The sequence below is a fragment of the Eretmochelys imbricata genome, chromosome 11, assembly GCF_965152235.1.
Source record: "Eretmochelys imbricata isolate rEreImb1 chromosome 11, rEreImb1.hap1, whole genome shotgun sequence".
Taxonomy (NCBI): domain Eukaryota; kingdom Metazoa; phylum Chordata; order Testudines; family Cheloniidae; genus Eretmochelys; species Eretmochelys imbricata.
The window spans coordinates 16,962,909-16,976,086 of NC_135582.1; the positions used below are offsets into that span (position 1 = coordinate 16,962,909).

Below are 13,178 nucleotides of genomic sequence, written 5' to 3' on the forward strand. Positions count from 1 at the left end.
AAGTGAGAACGGGCATTCTCATGGCAGTGTTGTAGCCGGCCTTGCAAGATATTTATGCGCCAGATGCTCTAAAGACTCATATGTCCCTTCGTGCTTCAACCGCCATTCCAGGGGACATGCACCCATGCTGATGATGGGTTCTGCTCTATAAAAATCCAAAGAAGTGCGGACCGACGCATGTTCATTTTCATTATCTGAGTCAGATGCCACCAGCAGAAGGTTGATTTTCTTTTTTGGTGGTTCAGGTTCTGTAGTTTCTGCATTGGAGTGTTGCTCTTTTCAGACTTCTGAAAGCATGCTCCACGCTTCGTCCCTCTCAGATTTTGGAAGGCACTTCAGATTCTTAAACCTTGGGTCGAGTGCTGTAGCTATCTTTAGAAATCTCACATTGGTACCTTCCTTACGTTTTGTCAAATCTGCAGTGAAAGTGTTCTTAAAATGAGCAACATGTGCTGGGGTCATCATCCGAGACTGCCATAACATGAAATATATGGCAGAACGCAGGTAAAACAGAGCAAGGGACATACAGTTCTCCCCCAAGGAGTTCAGTTACCAATTTAATTAACGCATTTTTTTTAACAAGCATCATCAGCATGGAAATATGTCCTCTGCAATGGTGGCCGAAGTATGAAGGGGCATATCAATGTTTAGGATATCTGGCACGTAAACACCTTGGAACGCCAGCTACAATAGTGCCATGCCAACGCTTGTTCTCACTTTCTGGTGATGTAAATGAGAAGCGGGCAGCATTATCTCCCATAAATGTAAACAAACTTGTTTGTCTTAGTAATTGGCTGAATAAGAAATAGGACTGAGTGGACTTGTAGGCTCTGAAGTTTTACATTGTTTTGTTTTTGAGTGCAGTTATGTAACAAAAAAAAATCTACATTTGTAAGTTGCATTTTCACTATAAAGAGATTGCACTTCAGTACTTGTATGAGGTGAATTGAAAAATACTATTTCTTTTGTTTATCATTTTCACAGTGCATATATTTGTAATAAAAAATATACACTTTGATTTCAATTACAACACAATACAATAGATATGAAAATGTAGAAGAATATCCAAAATATTTAATAAATTTCAGTTGGTATTCTATTAACAGTGTGATTTAAAATTGTGATTAATTGTGATTATTTTTTTAATCACGGTTAATTTTTTTTAGTTAATCGTGTGAGTTAACTGCGATTAATTGACAGCCCTATTTCATAATTTATTTAAACTACAACACAGAAACATATTTCCTGCACCCATCAGAAGCCGGGCAAAGGCTTAGTAGTGTCAGGAGTAATGGAGGAGCTGAGGGAGAGGGAAGTAATTGCTGGAAAGGAGCCTGGGAGTGAACCTGGAGGGCAGTTGGGTATGGGTGGGAAAAAATAAGGAACAGTTTTTCTGGGGGGGTAGGGGAGGGATTGTTAGGGAGTTGGGGACCCTCCCCCATGGTGACCCCAGCCTCTCCCATTTAGTGCCTTTGTGTCCCTGCACCCCCACTCAACCACTCTTCTTCCCCCTGCCCATGTGTCCCTGTACCCTCTCTCGGCCACCCCGTCAACATGTGTCCCACTCCCATTCAGCCCCGCCCTGTCCTCCCACTAGCCCTTCTGAACTCCAGTCTGGGACCCCCCCATGTGACTCCCATTCACCCCATGTGCTCCCCTTTGTAGTCTCTCCTCCCCACCCCCCAAAATTCCATGCCTCCTCACCCGGATCCGCTGTCATGGCGCTGTAAGGAACGCAGCCTCTCTTTGTCACCTGCTACAAGGAGCCAGTTGCTGGTCTGCTCTAGTGCCACAATAGTCCCTGGTGGGGGAAAAGGCAGCTCCTCTCCAGCAGAATGTATTTTCTGTGGAGGAAAAGAAACCCTGCAGGTCTAAGAGCCTGAACTTGCACAGTGCTGGGCAGTCAACTTCGATGAAGTGTACTGGGAATTAAAGGTGTTACTTGCTGTGCAGGATTGAGCCCTAATTTGTGTTGATTCTTCTTTATTCACTTTTAAAATGTAATTTAGAGTGCTTGGAGAGCATCAGTTAAACTGCGAACAAGAAAGAACAAAAGCTAGTAGGCCTTGCTAGCTAGGGGGTACACCCTTGGCAGGTATTAAAGGTGAAATGTAGAGTTGGAGGGAAAAGTTTGCTCTTCGCTGCTCTCTCTTTTTAACACACAATCGGGGACATTCATTGACACAAGATATCATTGAAGCCAAGAGCTTAATCGGATTCAAAAAAGGATTATGCAGTGACATGGATAAGGAGAGCATTAGGTAGGATAGAAAAAAAAATTGAGAGAGAATCCTTTGTTTTAACGCATAAGATGTCTGAAGTAAAATGAAACTTTCTCTATGGACTGTTTACTGAGACTCCTCAATTACAGGATTTTTCACCTTCGAAAGCATCTGGTACTAGCCACTGTCTGAGATAGGATGCCAGATTAGATTAGATTAGACTGGTGATTGATCTAGTGCAGCGATTCCTATTGTCTATGATGTGAAAAGACTCCCCAAATAAAATAAACTGTTTTTTGTTGAATATTTTTGGAGAATCTGAACAAAGATGTGGAGAGAGAGAGCGTGATGGAGTCTTCCATGAAAAAGGAGCTATAATGAGGAATAACTTTGTTTTTGCTACAGTTTAGCCTTAAAATAATAAACTTAAAATATATACATGCTCTTCCAAATCGTGTTTGAATCTGAAACATTTTTAAGTAAGGACATTTCAGTTATACTTAAGAATTAAGGTTTTCTCCTTCATGGAATTACATATCTTTTTCTTATGTAGTTTAAATATTACTATTAAGCCCAAGCAGTATGCTCAACCCTGTACAGGACACTGATATCAATACAGTCTCTGCACCAAATGTAAGACCTAAAAAACAAACCCCACTAGGAGAACCAGAGGAAGGAGCCAGTGTAATTAAACTTTTTGAGAAAACTGAGGTATTGTTTCATGGTCTCTGTGTGTATATAATATCTTCTGCAGTTTCCACGGTATGCATCCGATGAAGTGAGCTGTAGCTCACGAAAGCTCATGCTCAAATAAATTGGTTAGTCTCTAAGGTGCCACAAGTACTCCTTTTCTTTTTGTGAATACAGACTAACATGGCTGTTACTCTGAAACCTGTTTCCATTTGTGGATCATTAAGAGGGATTTAAATAAGCGAAGGGTTGTGCTCCCACACCTGATGCTGTTTCACCTTTATGCTCTATATTACTAATGATTTTCAAACCTTAAAATATGGACTGAATTGTTAAGATTGTTTATATTTGCATCTGTAACATTTAGGCCTTGGGAGTTTTGATATTGCAATATAATTTATTGTTTTCTGTTTAGGAAACTTATTGAATGAACATGTATATATTACACAGTATTTCATATTTTATTTTTTTTTTTTTTAGGAGACAGCTTACATCTTGACAATGGCAGCTTAAAGTCTATTAAAGTCCAAGCATTTATTTTGTTTTTAAAAATTACTGTGCAGGTATGTAAAATATAAATCTCGGGAATTATTTTCTCAACGTTCTTCTTTATTTCAGCATGTTGTTCTCAATGTGGGGAAACAAAATACTGCATATTTTCACTTCCTTTTTACAAATATTCATGATTTAAAATCCGTTTGCATATTGTGAAAAAATTGAAATAGTACAACAGTTTAAGATATCCAGAATCCTTTTTTTCTCTTCACACACTTTGCATTCCATATTAAATTTTACAAACTTTAATAATGCTGTGATACATAGTGCTATAAGATGTCTTATACCGAAGATTTAGAGAAGAATCATGGGTTTGATATTGAGGATCAGAACAGATACCCAGGACACTGTCAGCTTTCAGTCTAGTCAGTATTGCACCTGTCTTGTGTGCAGATTGAGACTTCACAATCACATTTTCCTATTAAGCTTTTTTTTCTTGTTGCAGCCTGAAACACAGAAAACAAGAAACTGGCCATATAGGGGAAGTGGAGATGATAAATACACACATTGCTGTCAAATGCACAAGAAAACTGAAAAGATAAATATTTTTTCTTTAATTTCTTAGTTATGGTGATCTTGGCTGTTACTTTTAATAAGTATTGAAAAAACCCTTCAGACATAAGTGGTTTTTTAGTTGGTGTCAGTTAAAATGACTAACCATGAGTAAAAAGCAGTATAATATGTATTAAAATGTATCCATAAAATATAAACCAATTCAGAGAACTTGTGATCTCTGAAATATTAGATGAGTAATTTTAGGGGGAAATCCTGCCCTCTACTATTCTCTCCATCAGATTCCAGATGCAGGAGAAGTGGGGTGGGTCTGATACGGAAGAGTAGGGCAAGAGGTCAAGAGACGATAGGATGATCTGTTCCAGCTGTGTGCTTTGGAGCAGCAGGGGGATCTGGGATATGACTAAGTAGTATGATGGCTGAGGGTCGGTGGCTCCACCATTTAGTGGATTTACTGGTTGTTCCTAACCCCAGCAAAGCAGGCATGTGGGAGCCTTAGGCTACAATAGCCTTCAGGCTGCACTAGAAGCTTGAGAGCCACTCTTTTATTAGTTGTCAACCTGGGTGTGGGAGAAAATTCCTTCCCTCTGGCTTCCTTGAATTCTTTGACACACAAGTCCTGTTTGGCTTATACATTATGCAAAGGGCTTGGCCCTAGAATATTATTTAAGATCATCTTCTTGGCCCAATGTTTTCAACATGTATTGTTTTCACCTCTTTGAATTCCTCAATTATTTTCTCCTTCACCACCACATTTAAATAAAAATTTCTGGCCCTCATCAGGTGGTCCTTTGTAAGTGGGTTCCTACCTGCTTTATCCACATTTTCTCTCTTTTGTGTCAAGCCCTTCCTTCCATCAACCATTCCATTCTTTATTGTCTTCCAGTTTGCTTCCATCACAAACAACTGCACGCTTTTTTCAACCATCCTTTTTGTAGAGAACACCTATCCTGATCTTCCCTGGAAATTCACTGCATATCTCTTGGATCCTTCCTCAAGGCCCACTACTTATGGGGAAATTGTCAGTTAATAATGGCTACATGGATTGCCATCAGGGACTTCTGATATTTATCTTAATTAATTGTCTGTCTTAAATCAACAAAAACATAACTTTCTGGCTGGGCACATATCTGGTCTGTTTAAAAGCATGTTCTTACTGCATCATCTTCACTTCCTTATTACTTCTGCTTATTTGTTACACCCATTTTTTGCATATTAATTAGATGTTAAGCTCTTTGGGGATGGGAGAGCCTTTTATTCTCTTCACCTTCTAATGTGATGAGGCCCCAATCCTGACAGGAGCTTCTAGGCATTACTATAATACAAATGAATGTTTTTAATTATTTCTGGGAGCACTAAAGTTGACTTTCCAAACAGGTGAAAGAAATGATCCATGTCTTGCTGACAGTCTAAAGACAGACATACAAACAGAGGGTAGGGGAAAGGTATACAACATGTGCTGGCAGCAGATACAGTATAAGTGGGGCTGGTAGCACTGCTTGTTGTTTAAGTTACCCAGCACTTCCCATTATTAGACCCTGGTTTCAGTTGCTAGGTCTAGGAGCCGGTGAAGGAAGAACAGGGTGCGAGAACAGGGGATTGGGAGAATTCAGATTGGATGAGGATTGGAATGGGGGAGACTGGGACTGGCAGGACAAGAGTAGAACTGGAAACCAGTGGGGTAGAGGCAATATGTAGAGGTGAGGGAAGACAGATGTGGCAAGGAGCTGAGATGCGTGGGAGAAATGAAACTGAATAGGCAAAGGGACTGGCATAAGTAATCAGGGAAGCTGAGGACACTGAGGTTGGGTGGGAAGCCTGGGGAGAGGGAGCCAGTGGGTTGGGGGAATGTGGGCAGGTGATGGGAGGCCAGAGACAAGGGGGAGAGACCAGGGAGTGCGGGAGGAAACTGGACTGGCTGGACAGGAAGACTGGGAGCAAGGAATTGGGATGGGAGAAGATTGGAAATGCCTTGACAAGGAGACCTGGAACTGACAGGAGTTAGAAGGGTGGGGCTAGATTTACTGGGCAGGGCGATTAGTATCAGAAACTTGAGGAGTGGAGACTCAGTATAGCTTCAGTGTCTCTCACCAAACCTCAGTCCCTGGCCTCTCTAGCTGAGGTTTTTTTGCCCTGCTTCATTCTCAGCCCTCACCTGGAGACATCAACAGGGTCACCACTCCATCACTCTCAGCCTTCAGCTCTCTTTGGCTCTACCGCTCAGAGAGCCAGGAGACATCTCCCTTGGCTAGTGTCAATCTTCAGCCCTCTCTGGTCATGGCTCTTACAAGTTTTGTAAGTGACCACCCAACTGCCTTCCTGCTTTCTGCTATCACCAGCCTTATCGGGATCCACTGCACAGCTTGGGAACTCTTTCTAATCCCTCTTTCAGGGATATTCCCTGCCTCATTCAATTTAGCTTTGCTCTTCTCCTGAGTGCTGTCTCTAGAATTTGGATTCTGAACTCTTGCCTTTGGCTGTCACTCATTTAAAACTTCCAGGGGCATCCCTGCCCTCCTCATCACACCAAATTAGGGCACAAACCTGGACTGAAATTGGAGAGGGGCCAGCTACCTTGTTTCACTATTTCTTTCAGCAAAGCAGGTTGTCTTGGTTTATTCCAGAATCAGGATTTGCTACATAAAAGTTAATGAGTTGTTAGATGAGTTCAAGAAGGAATCCTTACTATTATAGCTTTTTATTCTAACAAATAGAAAAGAATTTTAGGTATTCCATGACTAAATCTCTTAAATACATTTATTTTCAGAATATGTGTATATAGAAGTGCAAGTAGAAGCATAAAGCTTGCTAAATCAATATCTCTTACCAAGGTCCTCTGGCAAGTACTTAACTTCTTTCTGGCATTAATAGTCTGTGGTATTAGACTTCTAACTTCCTGTTCAGAATCTAAAGAAAACATTTTGTCATCCTAAACTGATACTTTTTTTAATCATAAAACTTAAGGTCTTGCTGAATTTCAGGTCTACTGATGGGCAGTCTTAGTGCCCCATACGACTATAGATTTAGTTGTATAATGAACTTGAGTCCCCTTCTGCTCACCTTGGTGAATGTACAAATGTGTGTGTATTGCTGGCATGGTCAAGATAAGACTTTGTTTGGAGTAAGACTAATGCAGCTTGTGATTTCAAAGGCATCTGGAGCAAGGTTTAGAAAAGGTGGGTTGATTTCACGCTCCCTGCCCTTTAAAAGACATGTATGATATTTTCCAATATACCTTCTTCAACTTCAATATTTATTATATACAGAAAAACTGTTAAAAGAGGGCTTGACTGTGAAAGCTAAAGTTAGGAATTCGCAATGACAGCCTGGGACTGGCCTTGCAGTATTTACTCTGTTGCCATGTATTTCCATCCTGTGCACTGAATGAGGCAGGGTATTGTGGGGGGAAAAAATAGTATGTGATCGTGTAATTAAAGATGGTACAATGATGCATATGCCCAGGGCAGCAGAAATAAATTTGCGTGGGCAGCTGTATATCTAGCATTTTCTGACTGGATTTTGCAGTCTAGGTAATGTTTCTAATGCCCTTATTTGATCAGCATGCTCCTTCCTGTGCATATGAGCAAGTATTGCCATAGTTCAACATTTAAACCCTTTTATACTTTTGGCATTCTAGTAATTTGATCATCTCTTCCTTATACTTAAGTCCTGATAAGGTAGATCTTGTCAGTACCAACTTGGGTAGGGACTTTTAAAATTGCCAGAGGTCCTCTGTGTGTTAACCTAAACTTTGTCTTGAAATTTCTAGTAGACATGTCTGCATGTTCTCCCATTGATTTTTATTTTGTTTTAAATACATCTGTACATAAGTCGTCTTAATGTCCTTTTATATTACACACCTAGCTGAAAGCTAGGACACGTCTACAGTACCACTGAAGTCCATCTAACTTATGTCACTTGAGTGTGAAAAAGACACCCTTCTGAGCAATGCAAGTCACAGTGACCTAAGCGCTGTGCATTCCAGCGCCATGTTGGCATAGAGTGTCTTCACCAAACGTGCAGCTGTGCCGATGTAGTACTTCTTTCTAGTGTAGACCTGCCCCATGTCTACAGTGGTTGTTTTGATAGCTAGGTATTCAGTATTCATGCCGTATGAATAACTGACTTTTTTTTTTTTTGGTTCCGGGGAAAACCCAAATTGGAATTTTTGCTGCATTGAAAAGTTGGAGGAAAAAAAATACAGTTTGGGTCAATTGAAACATTTTGTTTAGATTTGGGGCATTTTCAACTTTTTGTCTTATTAAGAGCAAAGGAAACTTAAAAACAAAGGGTCTAGATTCACAAAACCATTGAGACTGTGGGGCCCCTCTTATACCTTATAAGCCTAGGATCTGGGAAACCTGTTTCAAGTCCCTGCTCCAGAACAGTGACTGTAACCTGGGTCTCTCAATAGCATATTATACACACTTAATGTCTGTTAAATGCTACTGATGGCTTTTTTCTTACTTTCCTTTATATTTATATATACTATAATTATAGTCACTGTCTATAATCTGTATTTTGTTTTCTTTATTGATGTTTAATAGGTTACAAATGGTGTGGGTTTTTATCATGAACCGAATGAGCTCCCAGAGCAGTTCCTCTACTCAGCGTAAGCGAATGGCCCTTGGAATTGTCATTCTTCTACTTGTTGATGTGATATGGGTTGCCTCCTCAGAACTCACTTCAGTAAGCATTGTTTCATGCTTCTTCTTTTCAAAAAAGGGGAGAATAATATTACATTTATACAGAGTTTTACTTGACACATTTTTTTAATCTTAAAAAAGGGTGAAAAAAATCTGAATCCTCCAGGTAGCTAAACCGTACTATAAGCTATGTGAACTGAGAGCTATGAGCCAGCATAATGTAAGATATTATTTTAACTATGGAGGGTTTAATTTAATTTGTTTTAGATTTAATTTGTTTGTTTAATTTAATTTGTTTGTAGATTTGTTTAATCTAGAAATTGTCAGTATCTTGAACCAAAAATCATCAGAGGGGTAGCCATGTTAGTCTGGATCTGTAAAAGTGGCAGAGTCCTGTGGCACCTTATAGACTAACAGACATATTGGAGCATAAGCTTTCGCGGGTGAATACCCACTTCGTCGGATGCATGACTGCATGCATCTGACAAAGTGGGTATTCACCCACAAAAGCTTATGCTCCAATACGTCTGTTAGTCTATAAGGTGCCACAGGATTCTTTGCCACTTGAACCAACAAGTATTTTTATTTTTTAGTTAGGGAGTCAAAACCTGACTTATTATTATATCAGTGAAAAAAAATGCCAAGTGTTGCCGCAGGGAGCAGTTATATCCTTAAAAGTTAGTCTGTATAATGAACCTGTCATTCTAGCTTTACATTTCAGATTTTATGAAACTACTGCCTGTAGCCTGTTAGGGAAAATTATTATGGCTATATTTGTTCCCATATTGAAAAATCAGCAATGTTGCTGTTAATGGACTAAACACTAATATAAGTAGTTAAAGATCACTATTGCTTAATTGTGGTTTTTAAACAATGCCAGCATGTTTACAAATGAAGACTGACTTAATAAGCTTTGAAACTTTACCATGAAGAAGAAAAATGCTGCCTTTAACCATCTTGATTTAAATGAAACAAGCACAGAAATGGTTTCCTTACCTTGTGAAATCTTTTTTTTTTAACTTTTTCTTTGTTTTAATAGTTTAACACAGTACTGTACTGTATTGGTGTTTTTGTTTTTTGTTTTGTTTCCTCTGCTGCTGCCTGATTGTGTATTTCCAGTTCCAAATGAGGTGTGTGGTTGATCGGTCAGTTCGTAGCTCTGGTGTTCATAATTCTGAGATTCTATCGTATGTGTTTTGACTTCAAGAAGACCTGCTGGGCTGATTTGGACTTGAAAAGCACTGATTGAGAAGTCACATGACTCATTAGTAATTATGAAGACTGTAACTATTTATTTTCATTCCGCAGTATGTTTTTTCGAAGTACGAGAAACCTTTTTTCAGTACCTTTGCAAAAACGTCCATGTTTGTTCTATACCTCTTGGGATTTATTGTTTGGAAACCATGGAGGCAACAGTGTACACGTGGGTTTCGTGGAAGGCACGCAGCTTTTGTAAGTATTTTTCAATTTAATAACCTAAATATACACAATAATTCAAAGTTTTAAAGGGGGGGGGGAATTGAGGGTTAGTTTATATTACTTTGCTGATAGTGATATTGGCAAGGCCCCCTACTGGAGATGCCCATTATGCCAGAAAATATTCTTTACCCAGCGTAGTTAAGCCACCACCCTGAACATTAGTTTTACTGGCAGAAATAATTTTGACATTATAAGTTGCATCTACATGGGGTTTTTTTTGCTGTCATATCTGTGTCAGTTAGAGGTTTGGTTTTGTTTTGTTTTTCCTCTTCTCCTTGTCTTCCCTGTCGACATAGCTATACTGGTAAAACTTTGTAGTGTAAACCTGGCCTTACAATAACATAAGCTAAACTCCAGATGTTAAGTGAATCAAATACTGATTTCATTAAAATACCATTACAAACTGAACAGACAGAAATGGTAATTGCAGGTTGTACAATTGAGTCTATACCTGGAACTCTATACTCTAACATTATGATTTGTCACTTTTTATATCCAGTTTCTTCAGATTAATTCTGACTAGCATGTTTAGAGAGACTACAATCACTCTTTTTTTTTTTGAGATCATGTTCAGGAACTTGTTAGAATGAGTTTTAGTTTTCTGTCACCAACTAAATGTATTTGTAGGGTTTTATGTTGTTAAACATCTTTGTGGACAAAGACTCTGCTCACATTATGGTGGGCATATTCTACACTCAAATTTGGTGTTTGATATTAAATTCAGTGTCTAAAGCAGGGGTGGGCAAATTTTTTGGCCCGAGGGCCACATCGGAGTGCAAAACTGTATGGAGAGCCAGGTAGAGAAGGCTATGCCTCCACAAACAGCCTGGCCCCCACCCCCTATCCGCCCCCTCCTACTATATGTGCCCCCCTGAGATCCCACCCATCCAACCGTTTCTTGTCCCCTGACCGCCCCCTCCCAGGACCCCCGCCCCTAACCACCCCCTGGGATTCCACCCCCTATCTAACCTAACCTCCCATGCTCCCCGTCCCCTGACTGCCCCCCCCCGAACCTCTGCCCTATCCAACTGCCCCCTGTCCCCTGATGATCCCCCCAGGACCCCACTCCCTATCCAACCCCCCCTTGCTCCCTGACTGCCCCCCAGGATTCCCTGCCCCTTACCAACCCCCCGGCCCCCTTACCATGCCGCTCAGAGCAGCATTTCTGGGTGCCACACGGAGCCAGACACACTGCCACGCTGCCCTGCATGAGCGCGCTGCCCGCGCGGCGGCATAACTACAGGGGAGGGGGGACAGCAGGGGAGAGGCTGGGCGCTAGCCTCCCGGGCCAGGAGATCAGGGGCCGGGCAGGACGGTCCAATGGGCCATAGTTTGCCCAACTCTGGTCTAAAGACTCAACTCTCATGGAAGGCTTGGAACTAACCTCATGTTACAGAGGCATAGAAGCAATTCCAGGGGAAATTTCAGAAGACTAGAAGAGTGCTAAAAAAGCAGGCAAAATCACCTGGCTAACTGTATGTCCATTAGCCTGACATCAATCCGGGCAAAACAGTGCAAAAGCAATACAGGATTCAATGGATAAAGAATTAACAGATAGGAATATAATTAGTGCTAGCTAATATGGTTTTGTGGAAAATAGGTCTTGTGAACCCTGATTTGAGTCTTTGAGATGACAGATGTGGTTGATAAAGGTAACAGCATAGATGTAATGTACTCAACTTTTGTAAGGTGTTTGACTTTTCATGCAACATTCTGATTAAAAATAACTGTACTATAGCAAGAGAGCACACATTAAAGAGATTAAGAACTACTAACTGATCTCTCAAAAAGTAGTTGTCAATGAGAATCATCTTTGAATGGGGTTACTTTTGGTGGGGTGCTGCAAGGTTTGGTACTAGGTGTGACATTATTCAACATTTTTTTTAAGTGATCTGGAAGTAAATATAAAATCACTGGTGATAAAATTTGTGGATGACACAAAGATTGGCAGAGTGGTAGATAATGAGGACAAAGCAGTCATACCTATTCATCCGGATGGCTTCGTAATCTGGGCCTGTTCCAAAAAATGTATTTGAATATGACCAGATGCAAAGTTATGCACTTAAGAGCAAGGAACACAGTCCATAACCTGCACAGTGGGGAATGGTGTCTTGGAAAACTGATTCTGAAATGGATTTAGGGGACATAGTGGACAAGCAACTGAACACGTGCTCCATATGCAATTTACGTTAGATCTTTTTGCCAGATCCGTGACTGTAGGAACAGTGAAGTGACTTTACCTCTATATACAGTGTTGGTAAGTCTTTAATAGGAATAATACATACCATTCTGGTGTCAACATTTTAACATGTTGAAAAACTAGAGAATGCTCAGAAAAGAGCCACAAAAGTGAAATGAGAGCTGGAAGAAGTGCCTTCCTTAAAAATCTCAATCTACTTAGTTTATTGAGAGGAAGATTTGAGAGGTAATTTGACTATGGTGTACTTTCTTGGGGAGAAAATGCTGGGTGTGAAAAGGCTCTTCAGTCTCGTGGAGAAAGGCATAATAAGAACTAATGGATGAAGCCAGACAGATTCATTTTTAACAATGAGTGTGATTGATTATTGGAACAAACTACCAAGGGATGTTGTGAATTGTTCATCTCTTGATGTTTTTCATATCATGACTGGATGCCTTTGTCGAAGATACGTTTTAGTTCACTACAAGTTAGTGGATTTAGTGCAGCAGTAACTGACCTTTGATACACAGGACATCTGACCAGATGATTTAATGATCTTTTCTGGTTTTATAATCTATGAAAGAAGTAAAAATAGTGCATAAATCTCTCTCAGATTATGTAAACTTGAAAAGTAGGATTTGGTGGAATAGTGTAGATCAGGGGTCGGCAAACCGGCACGCAGCCCATCTGGGTAATCTGCTGGTGGGTTGTAAGACGTTTTGTTGGCCATCCACAGGCACGGCTCCCCGCAGCTCCCAGTGGCCGTGTGCCAAAGGTTGCTGACCTCTGGTGTAGATCTAGCTAGAGTTCTTCAGTCTTTCTGGCTGTTTCCTCTTAGATACAGGGAGGGTCCAAGAGAACAATTTCATTTATTTGTTAAAAACACAATAGATT

General features: G+C 40.4%; 1 protein-coding gene across 5 annotated transcripts in view; it reads left to right on the plus strand.

The window, feature by feature from the left end:
• SLC35F5 (solute carrier family 35 member F5) overlaps positions 1-13,178 on the plus strand; it is a 55,343-nt gene that overhangs the window by 7,578 nt on the left and 34,587 nt on the right. For 4 of the 5 annotated variants that reach the window (XM_077830591.1, XM_077830590.1, XM_077830592.1 and 1 more), the window contains 4 exons: positions 3,393-3,475; positions 3,913-4,005; positions 8,525-8,669; positions 9,935-10,078. In XM_077830591.1, coding sequence (XP_077686717.1) covers positions 3,959-4,005; positions 8,525-8,669; positions 9,935-10,078 — 336 coding nt within the window. In that variant the 5' untranslated portion in view covers positions 3,393-3,475; positions 3,913-3,958. The remainder of the gene's footprint in view (positions 1-3,392; positions 3,476-3,912; positions 4,006-8,524; positions 8,670-9,934; positions 10,079-13,178) is intronic. The other variant, XM_077830593.1, reaches the window with a different exon arrangement.